At 43.2% G+C, this 18,547-nt stretch overlaps 1 protein-coding gene across 1 annotated transcript in view; it reads left to right on the top strand.

Annotated features, from left to right (window-relative positions):
• The window catches only part of ADAM12 (ADAM metallopeptidase domain 12), a 174,088-nt gene that overhangs the window by 38,877 nt on the left and 116,664 nt on the right, over positions 1 to 18,547 (top strand). The window contains exon 3 of the mRNA XM_088169446.1: positions 6,497 to 6,570. Within this exon, the coding sequence (XP_088025572.1) occupies positions 6,497 to 6,570 (74 nt within the window). The remainder of the gene's footprint in view (positions 1 to 6,496; positions 6,571 to 18,547) is intronic.

Genomic DNA, 18,547 nt, shown 5'->3' with positions numbered 1-18,547 from the left:
TGTATTCCTGCATGGAAAGCAGGAAATGGGGAGCTGGAGCTGTGTAATTTTATTGATTTTGGTCTGGCACAATGAACTTCTTGGTTTCCTCTTTCGTGAGCGTTGTTTGCTTGGATTTTTAACTCTGGGTAGGGATCCTGGACACCAGTAGTGAGCAAGGAGCTGGGAATTTAAACAGAGATACAGAAATTCCCAGGACCTTCAGCACATGCTGCCAAAAACCTGATGGGCAGAGGCTGGCACTGCTGTAGAGGCAGCACACAGAAATATTGAGATTTTTCATTTTAATTGAAAGTATTTCTAGCTTGTGAAGAGAAGTTTCCCAAACTAGGGTCGTTCCCAAGTGCTCCTATTTTATCTGCATCCCATGAGCTCCGTGGTGGGGTTTTCTGTCAGCTGGTGGAAAGTTTTCCTGCTCATTGCCAGGATGATCTTGAAAGGTTCCTTCCAACTGAAACCATTCCATGATTCCTGCAAGGAAGCCAGGGAAGGAGCAGAAACATTGCTTTAGGACCTCATCTGCCATGGGGTCTGCCACATTGTGTGGGGCAGAAGGTTTTAAAAAGATATAAATTATATCTATACAAATCTTCCATACATTTATAATATGGCAGTGTGGGGTGCAGAAAAAGGAAAGGGTGGAAAAGCCTGACTATCTCCAAGCAGCTGTTGCAATTTGCTATAGGAGTTAAGAAAAAGAGGACAAAAATTTTTAAAAAATAAACCAAATTTAGCTGTTGTGTCTTCCAGATAGAGCAATCTTGCATCTCTCTGTGCAGTCAGTAAGAAAGCAAAAATCTGATCATTGTGCTTTCAAATAATCACTTTTAAATAAACTTAGGGACAAACTTGGGAGTTCTTTCGTTTCCTACGTTATTGGACTGGCTCAGCCAATTTGTTAAGGGCTTGGGAGACTTTGCTAAGCCATTAAAGAGAAAAAAAAAAAAAACACAATTGCAAAAGGCCCTGTTCTCTTAGTTGGTGCTCATTATATGCAGCCACGGGGATGCATCCTTCTCATCTGAGAGCAGGCAAAGCACAGCTCAATTTGCTGCCCCCAGGAACCTGCAAAACCATAAGAATTAAATGTTTATGCTTTTCATGTCCTGCACATGAAATATCACTTGATCTTGGAGATGTTTGCAGAAAACATTGCACTTTGTGTTCACTTCTAAACTGAAGCCAAAAGGAAAACCAGGAAATATTTATAGATTTAAAAGCATTGCATACAATGTGCAGCATTCATTGGAGGTTGAAATTATCTTAAATGTATATATTTTGTAGACAGTTTGCATTTGTTGGATTGAGTTCCAGTTTCCATGGTAAGATTCTCTGAGTGACTTTATTTCTTTTAGATTCCCAGCTTCTCCCTTTTTGTGTTTTATAGATAGTAGAGGAATAAGATCTGATACTGTAAATACACCTTTTAGTACTAATGCAGAATGTCAGTGTGTGATAAATGAGGGAAATAAAAGGTATTTTCATATTGATAGCAAAAAATGGCATGGAATTTTCCCCTGCTGGAAATAATGGATGTTTCCCCCAGTTATGCAGTTTCTAATTCCTGGTGTTAACTCTTCTGATCCAAGAAAAAACAAATGCATGTGTGTCTGGAATGTGACTACCTGATAAATCTCAAAGGTCCTTAATTTCCAGAGCTGTGCTTGGGAGATAAGGAACTCACAACCCTTATTTTCTGTGCTGGAACTGCTGGTTTTGAGAGCACAGAGGAGAAAGTGAATAGAATCATGGAATCAGAGGAAGGCTTGGGTTGGAAGGGACCTTAAAGGTCGTAGAGGAACTTTAAAAGTCATCCAGTCCAACCCCCCTGCCATGGCAGGGACACCTCCCCCTGTCCCAGGAGCTCCAACCCCAATGTCCAACCTGGCCTTGGGCACTGCCAGGGATCCACAGCAAATCTGGGAATTCCATCCCCACCCTGCCAGGGAACAATTCCTGCCCAAAATCCCATCTAAATTTACCCATTGTCAGGTTGAAGCCATTCCCTGTGTGCTGTCCCTCCATGCCTTGTCCCCAGTCCCTCTCCAGCTCTCCTGGAGCCCCTTTAGGCTCTGAGCTCTCCCTGGAGCCTTCTCCTCTCCAGGTGAGCATCCCCAGGTGTCCCAGCCTGTCCCAGGGCAGAGCAGCTCCATCTCCCCATCACCTTTGTGCCTCCTCAGGACTTTTTCCAACATCTCCACGTCCATATCCTGCCCCAGAGCTGCTCCAGGCTTTACTCTGACAGCAAACATCATTGTTCTTAGCACAGTTTAAAACCGTGGATGAAAAAATGCTCCCAAACGACCCCTTGGCAGAATCCTTTGTCTATCAAATCGTTGAATCTTGATGTCATTTCTCTGTCTTCAAACTGAAGCCCAGGCAGCTAATTATGAAATGTGACACTCTGTCTATTTTATTTAGCTCCCTGTGGAATGTCAGGAGCCGTGTTGCATACAACTAATTACAAGCCATAATTCTGCTCGTAATTATTAATTTCTTTTCCTTTCTATCTTACCAGTTTTTCCCCTTTTTCACCTTGGCCACGGGCAGGGCTGGCTTTAGCAAAGTTAATACCAGTTCTGGAGGGCCTGGAAACCACTTTGCTGGATTAAACAAACCTGACTATTTCAGTCTGGCCCTGTCAGGATATAATTTAAAACTTTGAAACCAGAGAAGCGAAATGACCCCTTTTGGTTCCATTTCTTGTGCTGATCTCTATCCTTAAACAGTGAATTTAGACACTGGATACAGCTGAAAATGCATTTGTATTTCCAAGCAAATTACTGCTGCTGGTTTGAGTCCATTTTCACTCTTTTCCTCAACTATAGATATTTCCCTTTATTTCTGTGATGAAATTGCTAGAATTTCTTTAAAGTTGTGTGTGCTGATCTAACTCACGTGTCTCAATCCAATCAAATCCTTTATAGAGAGGGAGCTGCAATGACACATATTTTAGGACTCTCCATTCCATCAGTTTTCTGCTCTTCAAATGTAATAAGGAATTTCTTGGAGTCTCCTCTCCCAATCCCAGTAGGAAAAGCTCATAGCTCACAGCCCAAAGGAAAGGAGGATCCAACAATAATTAAGATTTTGCTCAGTGACAGCTCCTTTGCATTCAAATTTCAAAATGGGCATACCACTAAGGTGAAGAAATCTCTAAATGTATCTTCTCCACAAGAATTTCAGATATAAAAATCGGTTATTTTGAGGCTAGAGATCATTATTCTTAGACAGTATTCCCAACACAATCCCTGTGTTCCTCTTCTCTTCCTTTTCTCTTTCTCAATGAATATCAATGTGATTTTAAAAGGAAAAATCAAAGTAGTACCTAAAGAACATGCACTAGTTAAAGCAGTTTTACTGCAGGACTTTTCTGACTCAGAAATAGGCTGCTCTCCCTTCATCTTCTAGTTAATCAAGTACTGATTTATTAATTTTTTTAATCTGCTTTATCAGTGATAATTCTTGCTTGACTTTGACTTAATGTTTCACTAATTTCCTTCAGAATATTGAGTTTTACTAACATCAATTCAAACCAAAACCCCTCATCTCCAAGCAAGAAAAAAGCAAATTAAGGAGGGGAAATGCTTTTCCTGGTTTTTTTGCTACCATTTGATGCAGATTTTAGATGTAAATCCTCCAAATAAGAGGAGAAAGTTATGAAGATTCCTACTTCAATCATGCTGAAGTTTGACCTCTTGTGTGCACTGATGAAATCTTCTTATGCCACCAAAAAAAAAAAAAAAAAAATTCCCAGAAAGGAAAACAGCAAAGTGCAGTTTGAGGAGAGAAGTAGAAAACATGAGTCTGTGGAGAAAAGAAAGTAGAACCATAAAACCATAAAAAAATTCTTCATTATGGTTTAAATAATGCCATTCTCATCAGGTCCACTTTGTTTCCACAGTCAATGGTTTTAAAGGGATCAATGTGGGAATAAGTTGTGGCACCAGCATAGAAATTATTTTCGTGGTTCTTTCTCAAACGTTCTAGCAGGAGGCTCTGAACCCCCACAAGGTGCTTTTTTGATTATTCTCAGAGGAAAATATAAAGCAGTGCTCTAATATCTATATTTGTAGTCATTCCCATTTCACCCTGTGACTCAGTCTTGAAAATATTGATTGTAAGAGGAGAGTATCACAGTGTTTCACGAGATTTTAAATGACCTTTTAAGGATTTGTGGCAGAAATGTGCAAAAACTTTAGGGAAGACTCCACAGCCACTGCAAGAAAAACAACAAAAAAAAGCCCTAACCAAAAAAAAAAAAAAAAAAAAAAAAAAAAAAAAAAAAAAAAAAAAAAAAAAAAAAAATCTGAATTAAATTCACAGGAGTATGGATTAAAAAAAGAGGAGGAAAAACCAAAACACAAACCTCAAATGCCTTTTCTGGAAGACTAATTTTTCTTTACCATTAGAAATTGATAATTTCAAGTGTTTCTGTTTGTAGTCACCCTAACACCTGTGCAGTGGGTAATTTTTGCTGTATTTGTGCTTATGAGTCCCAGTCAGAGTAAGAACTATAATCTCATCTCCTCACAGATGGAAAAGAAGGAAAGGAGACATTTGTTTGAAAGAAAAATCGATGGTGAAGCAATATCCTGATCTTTGCTCTTGTGCAAAGCAATGCAGCATCCATAACTGGGGCCATTCCTGTGCTCCATGAGAAGTTGTTCCAGCTTTAGGAATTCTCTGAGAGATGATTTGGTCTTGTAACAGCCTGCTCTATTCTGCAGCTGCTTTTTTAACTTTGCAACTTTACCAACATCCATTGACTGTCAAATAAGAGCCACTGTGAACTCATGAATAAACATCGTTGTCATTTCCATATTAAGAGGGCCTTCAGCTCAAAAGAATCCATTTGTGCCACTGCAATATCTTAATTATTTACTGTGTTATATTGTAATTAATTGTGGTTCTCTCTCTCAAAACTCCATATTCTGTAGATCTCACGGGTTTTGGAAGCAATGCACTAATATTAAAGTCATAATCAACACTGCTTCTAAATATTCATGCCAATAAATGACTCCCATGTGTTTGCTGAGTGCCAAGGATAGTCTGAAGCATTTATTTAGCATTCTAGTGGGATCTGGTTTCTGCAGAGTTCACAGAGATGCAGAATTTCAATGCCGTTGCTGAGAAAGCACGTTTGGATTCTCACGAGCAGGACGCTCTGGATACAGCAATGGTTCTCACTCCCAGCCTGGGCTCAAGGAAGCCTTGAGAGCACTGGGGAGTTCTCAGCTCTTTTTCATTTGAACAGTTTTGTTTAGTCTATGACAGCTTCCCAATAATTTCACTTTTTTAATAAACATCTTTAATTTTTCAAACAATTTGAAAATCGCCGCATTCCAAGGGCGGGGACGCTCTGTCTGTCACAGAGGCTCCACTGGGGCTCTGCCGTAGCAATCACAAATTCAGACACATTTCTCAATAAATCAATTAGACACTAGAACCCTACAATGATTCTTGCTGCGATTGGCTGACACAAATCTCCAGAAAAGCCTCTTGGGTGCGTGGGGGAACAGCTGATTTATGGAGCTACCGTTGGAATTTCAAACAAGGAAATGCTGTCACGCAGTCCAGTGAGTTTGTTTAATGGGATGTAAGTTAAATGTAAACAGTTTTAAAATATATCTGAGCTGAGTCTTTTGGATCCAGAGCAGCCAGCACATTACAAACTGTGCTTTCTCCTTGGAAGTGCAGTTTCCAGAGCCTGTGTAGGTGCACTGCCCGTTCCTGCAAGCTTTTAGGTCTCCTCTGCTCCAGATCCTCTCTCACAGTTCGCCCAAAAATTATTGGGTTTACCTTTGGATGCTTGAGATGAACAAGAACTTGGTTTTCATAATCAGGGGAAAGGCAGTATGAAGATTGCACACAGTCATGATGGTGCTTGAAAATGCAATCCAGATGTGCTGATCCATGCTGGAGTGCAACTGGGATTTCTGTGGGCTCTGTGGTGAATGTCCTGTTTAGAAAGCTCTCTTAAATACTTGTATGTGCATAAATACTTTGTCTATTGTTGTCACAGAGATACTTGATAACATTGACCATGTTTTTATTGATATTTCACATTTTTTGCACTTAACAATCCTTTTGCATCCCTTTCAGCTCAGGATATTCTATGACCTTAATTGCTGCAACACTACTTCTTTTTCTTTTAAGATGAAACTTAATTATGCTTTATGAAAAGCTCAAAATACATCTTAAAAATTTGAAATGCATCTTGGGTATTGGGAAGGGATTGTTCCCTGTGAGGGTGGGCAGAGCAGCTGTGGCTGCCCCTGGATCCCTGGCAGTGCCCAAGGCCAGGTTGGACAGGGCTGGGAACAGCCTGGGACAGTGGGAGGTGTCCCTGCCCATGGGAACTAAATGGTTCCTAAGATCCCTTCCAAGCCAAACCTTCCTTTGATTCCATGGTGTGTCCATTTCCCTGGCAGAGCCGGGTGCAGGATGATGGGATCTGGGTTTGGACTCAACCAACTCTGTTTTCCTTTTTCAGAACCACCCAGCAGTGCTGCAGTTTGTAATTCAAGCTGAAAATAAACATCTGGTCATCGATCTGGAGAGGAATGAGTGAGTACCCTGCTGCATGGTCACTTTGTACTCTTGGAGGAGAGTTATAATTTTAAAATTGATGGTTTAAAATTAACCTGGGGCCAGCTTTGCTACTGGTCCCCTATGAAGTGTCCCCTAACAAGAGAGTTTTGTTCCAGTTTGGATTATGGGTCTTTGTCCATTGCTGATAGAGCAAGAATTGCTATGGTTGTGTGCATTTAAGTGGGGCTGAAAATGGACATGTTGCCTCTCAGGGTTTTCCTGTGTATTTCTTTTGGATTTGTCCTCCTTTCCTGTGGTGAGGCCTTTTATTTATAGTAATCTGGAATACCCTACAGTCTCTGGAATTTTTGGGGGAGGACTCATCCCTCCTAATGCTGTCTGCACCCACGATTTGCTCCATGCAGTGTCCATCAGGGGTGATGAGTCAAAAATTGGGGATTAACCCCTGCAGGAACGTGAAATGGAGCTCTCAGGGTTTGCTGGCAAGGGGCTGATGATGGGATGGTTGTGCTGTTCATGCAGCCCAGGATCATGAACACTGCTGGGCTCGAGCCTGTGCTCGTGTGCAACTTTCCCCACGTGCTCTTGGCAAATCCTGCTCGTGTCCTTGAGATTTCAGAGAGGGATCAGAGACTGCTGTGGTCCCATGGGCAGAGTTGTTAAAGGGATACAGAACCATTCAGGAATGAAATCACTGCTCTGGAAGTCCATGACAAATGGAAAAAGTCATCAAAGTCTTTGTCTACCCTGCAAGTTTCCGTTGTCCTCCAAGAGAATCTCAAGGATGTATGGTGGGAATCCAGATCAGGACAACTGCATGCTGTTTGTCAAAGGCAAAACAAAGATCACTCTCAACCTAGGGAAAACTTTTTATAGCAGTTCCCAGGGATCTGTGAGCTCTCTGGGTTCCCCTACTGGGGAATCAAAGCCACAGAGGTATTTTTTTCAGTTGAGTAGAGAGAGCGTGGACGTGAGCAATGCAGTTTGATGTGTAAGGAGGAGGGATTGTGCCTGTGAAATCAAATGTCCAGGGGAGGCTGGGGACATCCTGCCTCGGGCTGGGGATGGACAACATCAATGGAAAACCATGGGACACCTCTTTAGTCCTCTGGGGTAAAACAACACAGGATGCTTTTTATTCCCAGTCATTTGGATGAACCCTAACTTTACCCAGCTGTGAAGAATTCCAGTTCACTTTATTATTCAACACTGAGCCCAAATATTGAGCTTCCTTTGTATTATTTTTAATGCCCCTTAGCTGTTGAAAACCTGCCTTTGAAGGGTGTGTAGATCCCCCATGAACAGGTTGCTGTGTTCCAGTAACTAGAGGAGAATTTAATTCCTTTAGTAAACAGGGATTTCACTTTATATTCTCTTAATCTTTGTCGAAGGGTGTGCCTTCCTGCAGGAATGGGAAGTATGCAGCAATTGAGGAAACTATTTACATTCCATGTCAGCGATTAAAAGAACATAAAAACATAAAAAACCATAAAAACTGCTAATACAGGCTTTGCTGAACATACCAAACTCTCTTGTACCTGTAATAAAGTCAGATTTAGAAGATTTTAAGATCCAATCTGCACCTCTTTTAGAAGCAGGGCAGGAAAGTGCAATAAATTACCTCTATGGGTGTCTGTCTGTCTGGATGGATTTGGAGATGTTGAGATCTGCTCTTTAAGAAATACATTTATCAATGATTATTTTTCAGCTAGGGATTATTTTTTTAGTTTGGTGGGGTGTCCATCTGAAGATGAGCATTCTGGAAGAGCTGTGTGTGGTGTTGACAACACGAGGTTCCTCATCCCAGCAGGAGTTTCAGGGCAGTGCTGTGGAATGGGACATCAGCCCTGCCTGGGTTTGGCACTTGCAGCACACGAGGCAGTTCACAGATCCCAAACCACAGGGAAGAAATGGTCATGGTTTTGCAAAATCATTTTGCTCTTTTCTCCAGGATTTCTGACTTTGACTTTCCTAAGAGATTACAGTCTGGGTGTTGCAAGTCCATGCAGAAGTTTTCTCAGCGTGTGCATGTGTGGGTCAGTTTTTGTTTCTGCAAATCACACCAGGCACTGGTCTGCAGGACTGGGCTGTGCTTCCCAGGGAAAACAATCCTGAGCTCCATGTGCTTGTCTGTGGAAGTTGTGGTTGTGTTTCTTCTGCCTGCAGTGCTGGTGTTTGGTTTATTGTCACTGGAACAGGAGGTGAGGGAGCACGAGCATCCTGCTGCTTCCAGGGGCTCTGCAGGGACATGGAGTGGGAAATGATTCCCAAGAGAGAAATGAGAGCCTGCATTTCTGCAGAGCAAGCATCTGATGGCAGCAGCCCAGGCTGGACCCGTGGGTTCTGGACTCCAGAGGTGGGAAAAGCTCATCAAAAACCTTCCCATCCCTGCTTCCTGGGAATCTCCAAGGATGCACATGAGCCCCTGCTCCCTCTTTCTGATGTTGGTGTGGAACATGGGGCTCAAATGCCTGGCAAGCATTGAGCCATTACTCACCTGCTGCAGGTAGGAGTGGAGAGAGAAACACAATCTCCTTGTCTGGAGTAAAAAGTGGCAGCACACGAAACTCTGAGACGTGTGCTGTTATCTTTCTGTGGTTTCATGTAAAACATTGGTGGGGATGGTGATGCCTGGGACCCCCAAATTACATAATTTCTGCATTGGGTCATGCAAAAAAACCTGGATGTGATTTCCCATGGTTAGGAGGAACAGCTGCTTCGAGTAGTCTTGACATTAAACTCCATTTATTGAAAACCTTAGAGATTTTCCAAACCTCGAGTTATATTTCAAAACATGATTCAGATGCATTAGACAACCCCAAGTGGGGAGCAACGTGTGAAGCCATCTGTTATCTGTGGAAATATTGAATGTCAGTTTGGTGTTTTCTGATATTTAGACTCATCAAAATGTGTTCATATGTGCTGGGCAAGATGTTCTGAGTGACTTCTGGAAGAGTTACTGGTACCTGACTTGGCAGCCTAGGGTTTGAAATCTCGATGGCTTGCAGCTGTTGAGATTACTTCTGTGGCTATTCATTAAATACTTTGGTGATTAATTTCCAGGCCCTGCCCATTTGTAATTGCAACCCCAAAATTATTTCTGGTGGATTCAATTTGTCACAGGCAGAAAACCTGCGAGCGAGCTCACGTTGCAAGTACATTCCTTACCATGATTTAACTGCAAAAGATGATTGCACTCTTGAGAACCTTCAGCTCTGTAGTACCTTAAATGTTTTAGAAACACTTGTCATATGGAGAGATTTCCAGAATCAGCAAAGCATCCATCAGCTGCAAAATAAAGCACTTTTTGGAGCAGCTGACTGGGCTGGGGTGCATTACATCAGTAATACTGATGCTCTGCTGGTGAGCAAGGGACAGTAATGTATGCACTCAGAAATCCCTTGGAAGTTGATTGCAGTGTGTGGGTCTTAGAGGGAGGCAGTTCAGTGAAACAGAGCCCCTGTAAGATGAAATCTGAGCTGGAGAGTGGAACAGTCTGTGGCTACTGGCTGTTTGGCTGTGACTGGAAAGGGTTTGCACTCTGGACACAGCAAAGCTCCTCAATGCTCTTCTAACTTTCACCATGTGAGTGATCCAGGTGAAGTCAGTGGAATTACCGATTTTCAAAATTAATTTCATGCTTACACGATCTGCTGACAAAGGTCATAATTCTGAAAGTCAGAGAAATGTAACTCTGAACAGATGCTGGGGAACTTCCCCAGCTCTGGCTGCTGAGTGTACCTGAGGCTGGGGATATCACAGAAGGATAAAAACCTGAGATAAGTTGAGGGGGTATGAGGATGAGCATGGAGGGGGAATGGCTTTGCCCTTAGGACATCAGGAACATGCCAGGTGTGTCCTGGACATTTTCCTTCTGCCAGGATTTCATTGTCCAGCTTTGCAGAGGGAGCAGTGATGGTGACATCAGTGTGGTTGTGGCTGGTGGGCCACTGGCAGTCTCCATTGGAATGTGGAAATGGAAAGAAAAAGCTGGAATATTTTAGAGGAGCTGAGTTCACTCTTCATTTCCCCATCATTTTATGCTCCTTTTTGTCAGGTTTATAGCCCAGCCTTAACAAAGCAATATAAAAAGGCAATATATGAGGTTACATTGCTGCCTTTTATTCCCTCTGTAAAAATTCTTCAATTTTATCAGGAGACAAAGTCCACCTCAGGCCATGGTATAAGCCTCCATTTTATCCTATAAATCCCTTAGGATCCCAGAGATCTCCAGAGGTTTAGGTCATCTCTGATTGCCCCCCTGGCACATTTTCCACTTCTTCATGGAGACACAGTACCCAGGATGGGTTGGGATGTAATGGCCCAGGGTTGGAGGTCACTCTGAGAGCTTTTCCCCAGGATTGAGGAGGCTCCAGCAGAATTCCCTAGGCTGGAAATGAGGCAGTAGCCACGTTCATGCACAGTGCTGGTGTGACCAGTTCCAGTGAGGCCTCAGAGTTCAGCAATATTTTGTTTTCTCTTTTGATTAGAAGAAAAGAAGTTGTTCTCTCCACTTTTCTGCCTGACCTCCCTGAATGGGAACACTGATTGGTGTGCAAGGGACATTGGAGCTGGATTAATTTATCAGGGAAACAACCCATTCCCAGCGCCAAAGAAAATAGCTGACAGGATTTGTTAATGAACTGACAAGCTTCTATAGAATCAATGGCTTGAAATACAGAGAGAGAAACAAATCTAAACAAACAAACCCCAAACACAGAGCTGGGACCTGTCAGAATATACTTGCTATTATAATTCTGTGCTGTGTCTTAGCCAAAAAACTGTGACCTCAGCCTGGTTTATCTGCAAGTGCTGGGGCTGGCAGCTGTCCTGCAGCATTGCAGCCTGAGCTGACAGTTGGGGTTTCACTATAATTGAAGTAAAAAGTTTCACTTCACTGGGAGGAACAGTTTTTCCCCTTCTGCAATGGCACCAGTCAGATGGTCTAAACCACGCTGAAATATGGCGATTCAGCTACCAGAGCAACAGTAAAAAACAGTAAAACAGAGGAAAAAAAATGGCATCAGTCTGTGGCTCTAGGGGTACAGGGATTTCCCACAGGTTTGTGGTATAAAAATGAGATATTTAGCAGGGACATTGAGAAACAAAGGTTTGTTCTATGATTTTTTAGCAATGGTAGTCGAGGTTGTGTGGTCAGGATCTGGCTGGGTCCTTTTGGAGTGAAAGGGTTCAGCCCCATCAGGAGAGAAAGTGCTGCTTTCTTGGTCTGTTTTTTATCTTCTTAGAATCACAGAATCACAGAAAGTCTTGGGTTGAAAGGGACCTTAAAGATCCCTTAGCTCCAATTTCCACAAACATGAGGAGTTCCCCATAAGGAACTCCTTGCATGAATACCCCAAAAGAAAGGAACAGTGAAAGAAGATATTTATATGCTGATACAACATGCTGGAAGGGGAAACTCAGAAATACAAATTCAGGGACATTTTTGTGGCTGTAATAATGTCTATCAAGGTCGATTTTCTCTTCCCATGCCCACAAAACAGCAGGATAACGGGGCTGTGCCAAATTCCCTGGAGAGAAGAGAGGGCTGTGTGCTACTCACATCCCAAATCCTGGGTTTGGGGGCACATTTGGGGTCAGTGCTGCTCCTGGGGTCAGTCCCTGCAGCCTGGGCACGAGGGAAGGACTGAGGGACCAAACCCTTTTCTCTGGGAAAACTGAGATGTGGGAAGTTTGACACTTGTGTGTGTGTTCTGCAGAACTGCAGACCTTGTTCACACAGCAAACAAAATCAGTTTGATGCCTGGGACAGGTGCTGGTTTCTCTGAACAAGTGTTTTTCCTGACTTTCCAGAGTGTCATCAGCTGGCAGCTTTGAGCCAAGTGAACCCAAAGTTTTTATTTTTTCACTCTGTCAGAGCAATCCTGAGCTGTTCCTTCTAATTAAAGATATAACAATAATAGGCAGATGTTAATAAAATTAATATAGGATTAGCCTGCTTTAGGTTCCACTCTCTGAATACATTGCAGCAGTAGGCTCCAATATTTCTGAGCTGTGTTTTAAGCTCCCTTTGCAGAGCAGAATGTGAGGTTTCCAGCACTTCCCTTCTCCGTGGCTCAGCAGAGAGCTGGGGAGGAGATGTGGCTGTGGGGAAAGCAGAGAGCAGGAATGTTCCTCCCTCCCTCCCTCCCTCTGCAGCAGCTGAGCTCAGCCCCAGCGCCGTGACAGCGAGCACACGGCATCGTGCAGTCCTCCAGGAGAGAAAATTCATATTCCTGGGGGGGGAGACAGGAGATAAAAACCTTCTGGAAAGCTCGTAATCTGCTGCTGATAGCGCAGCCCACGTGGCGAGCAGCGCTGCGTGTCCCAGGTCGCTGTGCAGGTTGGCAGCAAAAGGATGGGAGAGTCCAGCTGGAGCCAGGCTTGGCTTCACAATCCTCCCGAGGGCTCCTCACGTGGTTTTTCTATCTGCTCCTTGGGCAGGTTTCAGAATCCTTGTCCTTGTTGGGTTTTTTTTTTTTTTTTTGTTTTTTTTTTTTTGTTTTTTTTTGTTTTTTTTTTTTTTTTTTTTTTTTTTTTTGTTTTGTTTTGTTTTGTTTTGTTTTTTTTTTAATTTGGAATTTGTTCCTGACAAGCGTCTCAGAGCAGCGAGGGGGGAAATGCTGAGCTCTGCTCTGCAGCCTCAGTGCCCCAGGGTGTCTGAGCTCCTCCTCACAACACCTGCAAAGAGACCAGGCCAGACCCAAGGGCAGTCTCCTGGTTTTCAGGAACACTCGTGGGTATTGTTTTCTGGCTTCAGAAAGACAGGGAGGGCTTCAATAAGTTTTCAAGTCACAGTTGAGGGTGGGCAGGACTGGCACAGGTTGCCCAGAGCAGCTGTGGCTGCCCCTGGATCCCTGGCAGTGCCCAAGGCCAGGCTGGACAGGGCTGGGAACAGCCTGGGACAGTGGGAGGTGTCCCTGCCCATGGGAACTAAATGGTTCCTAAGATCCCTTCCAAGCCAAACCTTCTTTGATTCCATGGTGTGTCCATTTCCCTGGCAGAGCTGGGTGCAGGGTGATGGGATCTGGGTTTGGACTCAACCAAATCTGTTTTCCTTTTTCACAATGAGGTGATCTTTAAGATCCCTTCCAGCCCAAACCACTGCATGATTTTATGATCCATGGAATCATCCCTTCCCTGAGTTTTCCCCCTGGGAGTTTAGCTGGAGGTTGGATGTAGCAGAAGGGAGATAATAGGAGCAGGAGGAGGAAGATCTGGCAATGTGTGTCCATGTCAGAACAAACTGGGAAAAGATATCACAACAGAAAGAAATGTCAAAAAGTAAGATTTAAGATTCTTTTTATCCCATCTTTCATTCTAATACTTGAGATTCATGTCCTCAAGTTTTTTCTGCTTTGTCATAAGTTTTTTTAAAAAAACAATAAACCAACCCAAAGCCAACTCCTGATAATATTGTCACAGTCATGCTTAAATCCTAAGGTTTGGCAGCTTTGCCATACTGTGGTCATGGAGTTTAGATAAAATCTTCCCCTCACATCTGTCCCACATGATTTGTGTTTTGAGGTCCTGGGATGTGGTTCTTCTAAGGCTACATCTCTGCAGCGTTAGAAGAACTAGTTTATATCACAAACTGAGTGTAGGGATTTTTCAAGGGGCTAAGGAGACACTGGTCATGCTGTTCTCATGAGGAGTTCACACTTCTGCTTCCTTTAAAGATCTCAGTCAGGAACTGAGTGCAAGAACTTCCACATAAGCGTTCACCTAACCTGTCTCTCTTTTTCTTTCTTTTTTCTTCTTTATTTTCCCCTTTCCCCTCTTTTCCAAGCTCCCTTGTGAGGGATTTCCAGGTGTGTATGAATTTCCATGGGCAGAGCAGGGCAGCCTCCAGCATTTCAAGCATTTCTTTCCTGCCAGAGCTGCTGGGAAGGGGCCAATGTGCACAGACCCCTCTCTAAAAACCTTGGTGTCCTCCTCTGCCACAAAATCCATGGAAAGAGGAGGGAAAGCAGGGGAAGGGAGTGAATGTGTGTGCACAGCAGAGTGTGATTCCTGGATGTTTCTCTGGGCAGGATCTGATTCAACATCCCTGATGTAAGCTCCTTTTCCATGCGTGACTCAGGCTGCAGGCATGTCTGCAGAGCTGCTGCTGCAGAGCTGCACCTACTCAGGGGAGGCTTGCCTCTTCAAAAAATAATTAAAAAAAAAAGGGTAAGGAAAAGATAGAATAAGAATAGTTAAAAAAAAATTGGGGAAAAAAAGGAGAGAAAAAAGTGAAAAGTGTTTGAGGACAGGATTATTCTGTGTTTGGGGCTGAATTCAGAGGAGCAGACGCTTTGCTGGACGCTGAATTTGAGACTCTTTCCAGAAAATGTCAGTTCCTTTCCAAGTGACAGAGCAGTTTGTCGGGGCTCCGAGGATGGCAGAAAATGCTGCAGGAGGGATCCAAGCCCCTGCCTGCAGAGCAGGGGGGTCCGGGAGCTGCTCCTGTCCCAGCCAGCCCATCTCCCACCACCCCAAAGGGAAGGAGGGATCCCTGCGTTTATTTATCTCATTTCCTCCCAGCAGAGCCTCGGGGATGGATTTGTTCACATTTTTTGAGAGCCTCGAGGATGAATTTGTTCACATTTTGAAGATGAAAAGCAGCAAAGTGTTGCGATATCAGCCAAGAGGGCTGATGCAAAAAGCAGAGTCTATATGAAGAGTAGGGAGGAAATACATATATGGAAACATAAGCTTGGCAAGAGGGTGCTATTTTCCCCCTTTCTTTGATGTCTGGCCTCAGTAATCCAGACAGATTCCTTCAAGAAATGGGTCCAATTTATTCCTGTGCTTTTATCTTGCTACCTGCTCCTCATTCATTTGAAGTAGCTGTGAAAAGCCTGGCTGTGTGTGGAAGTGTGCCTTTTGTAGGAATGAGGGAATTTGAGAGCACTGCAGTGATCCCCTAGAATGGGACTGTTCCTGGCAATTTGTGCTTCTCAGTCCTCCCTGGAGGGGAGCAGAGCTTGCCTGTGCCTTCATCTGCCCCACAGATCTGAATTTCTCCGTGTTGCTTGGTCCAGGAAAATCACAGTGTCCTCTTCCTATCTGCTGCTCTGCCTTTCCCTAAGGGAAACAAGAGTTATGTTCCATTACAGCCCCAGTTAGGGTTCAGTTTCGATGCAGTCTTTCTCATGTTACATATTTTATCTGCCCAGCATATTCTGTTACAGATTATGTATTAAAAGGTCATGTTTTATTACAGCTTTTTCCTGCAGAAAGAAAGAAAAAGATGTATCTCCTGTGCTCAGATAAAAAAAAAACCACGTAAACTTTTGGCTTCAGGAAAGCTGCATATGACATTTAGGAATAAAAAAGCAAGCTCCATCACCAAATTAATCAGGAATTCTTACATACAGCCCACTCTGACTTCAGGGGAATGGCTTCCCATTCACATCAGAAACGAATTTGATACATTTGAATGTTAGTTTTACTCTGGATATTAGATAAAGAAAAAAAAATACACAACTGGATGGGAATTAGGAAATGGAAGCAGAAATATTTTTACAACTTAGCCTGAAAACCATGGAGATGACAGTTTTCTTTACATTACACACAGCCCCTCAAATGCAGAATGTGTCAGCTGTGCCTGGTGCTGACGTGGTTTGCAGACAGCTTCTGCCTTTTCTCCTCAGCACTGGGCCTTGAGGTGCCCCCCATCCCTCCACATTCCCCCAGAATAAACCCCCAACCCATTTCTTCCCTGCTCCAATTGAACACCGAGGCAGTAAATGCCTTATCAGTTGTGAGACAGCGGGCTGGATAATTCCAAGCAGATGTGTCCCTCTCCTCAATCACAGCATCAGTCGTGTCTTGGTCAGTCTTGATTAGCTGATTCTTACATAATGAGGAGCTGCAGTTAATGGGCACCTCTCCGTGGGCTGAACATGCTGGAAAGAGCAGCTCTGCCCCTGGAGAACAAGAGGCTGATGAGGCAGTGAAATCAAGCTCAATGGAATGAGGCTGCATTATGAGTCATTAGGAGGGACGAGGCTCTGCTAACAGATGAAATATCTCTGATGGAGACCAGTTGTAAAAGCACAACTCGGTGTTTAATAAATGTGTTGGGGTGACTCAGAAATCCAGCGGGCACATTTGTCTCTCTGCAGTGTTTCCTGTGCTGGATGGCTCTGGGCTTTGAAAGGGACACCCTTAACACTCACTGCATGAAAGATGGCTCGACCATAAATATGGAAATAAGAGTGATCAGACCCCTTGAATTTGGCTGAAAAATGGGCAAATCTCCCAAAAAGTGCCTGCTAGGTGTAGTATAATTTGACTATATTTAAAACTCATCTAGTTCAAGACTGGATTGCTGAAAGCTACAACAGTTTAACAAGTTTCACAGACCCCTGGAATAGCTTTTGGTTGGACAAATAAATATCTAACCTAGGAAAAAGCAAGGATTCTTGCTACACAAGGAATGAAAATTTGAATTTGTCTCTTACCCCTACATCAGCAGCAAAAACCACTCCAAATACAAATAAATAATATCACATTATTAGCTGGGTGATATTGTTGACGTAGCATAAAACCCAGCAGTGATTGCAACAGAAACGCTTCTAAAACAAAAATATTTGGAGAGAAAAGGAGAGGATGTACAAGGAAGATTTAATTGTTTTATTAGAGAAATGGGTCGTTATTAGTGTCTTCTGAAAACAAAGCAGTCAGGAGCAAGTAGCTGCTGTTTCCATTTGCTTTTGGACTAATACAATTTTTGTTCATAGAGGAGCTGCAGCATCATTAAAATCTTCCTCACTTTGTTTTGTGGATGCAAATTGTGGCAAATTAATGACTTTCCAAAGGCTTCTGTGGATAATGTTGAAGCAGGGCAGGCATTTGACCTCCTTTGAGCTCAGAGGCCTGGTGATCTGATAGAACAACCTTTTTAAAAGGAAAACAAAGCCAGTTCTTGTTAAGATGATTTTACTTGGTTGCACCTGTTTGACCTTATTAAATAATAAGTGCTGTTATTTTCCAAGGAAGAATATGGATTTTTTTTAATACTAATTTAGAGGAGTATCTATCAACTGTACTAGGTCCTTGGGTAGAGTTGTGGGTACCTCAGTGTAAAGATGGGTTTATAATGATGAAGTTTGCCCAAACTCTCCTGCAAGAAACCAGCATTTTCCCTGACTTTAGCAATTCCTGGAAAGAAAAATACTCAGCATTGTCTGGGCAGCATCAGAGGAACTGCTTTATTTTGGGTTTTCCAGGGGAGTGAATTCATCTATTTCATTCCCACACTTCCTAATAATTTAATTCGGATCAATGGTGCAGTCTGTCCTTGCTGCAGCACAGCTGGCATTGTTATGCACCAAAACCTCTGAGAGTGGGCACTTGCACTTTCTTTTTCCTTCCAGTGCCCCAGGGGCAGCATCAGTGTCCCCCCAGAGAGCCCCAAGGTGTTGGGGGCCAACACTGAGTCACCAGCAGCAAAAAAGAGCCAGCAGCAAATATATATATATATTTTTTATAAGTAATGAATTCACTTAGAAGGAAAGGGCAGGGTAGAGAATGAATTGTTTAACAGATTAATGTGAGTGTCTTTTATATTTTATAAACCTCTTAATTCTCTTGTGTGCTGAGCCAGGTTTTGTTTATGTACATGGAAACACGAAATCTTTTCCAGTCCCTGTGCAAATAACACAGAATTGGACTTCATTACGTTGGCTAATTTAACAAGACCTGGGAGGTTTTTTTGTTCCTGGGGAATCGAGGAGGAGCCACGAGCCCAGAAGTGCTGCAGCAGCACAATCTCCTGCAGTGAAATCATCTTTGCTTCTGCCTGTGAGCTCAAAGATTTGGGGCAAAACCTCAACTTTCCTCTGGGCTACCTGGGAGCCTTTGGTGGCAATCTCCAGCCCAGCTCCTGCTGCAGCACACACTGATATTGGTTCCTCGACAAAAAGTTGAAGCATCTAGTTTTAGTGAGGCTCTGAGCTTTAATGAAGGATTTGGAGATCTTTGTAATGAGAAGCATTAAAAT

The sequence above is a fragment of the Sturnus vulgaris genome, chromosome 8, assembly GCF_052056855.1.
Source record: "Sturnus vulgaris isolate bStuVul1 chromosome 8, bStuVul1.hap1, whole genome shotgun sequence".
NCBI lineage: Eukaryota > Metazoa > Chordata > Aves > Passeriformes > Sturnidae > Sturnus > Sturnus vulgaris.
The sequence above is the reverse complement of the archived record's forward strand: the minus strand, read 5'-3'. Positions and strand labels throughout refer to the sequence as shown.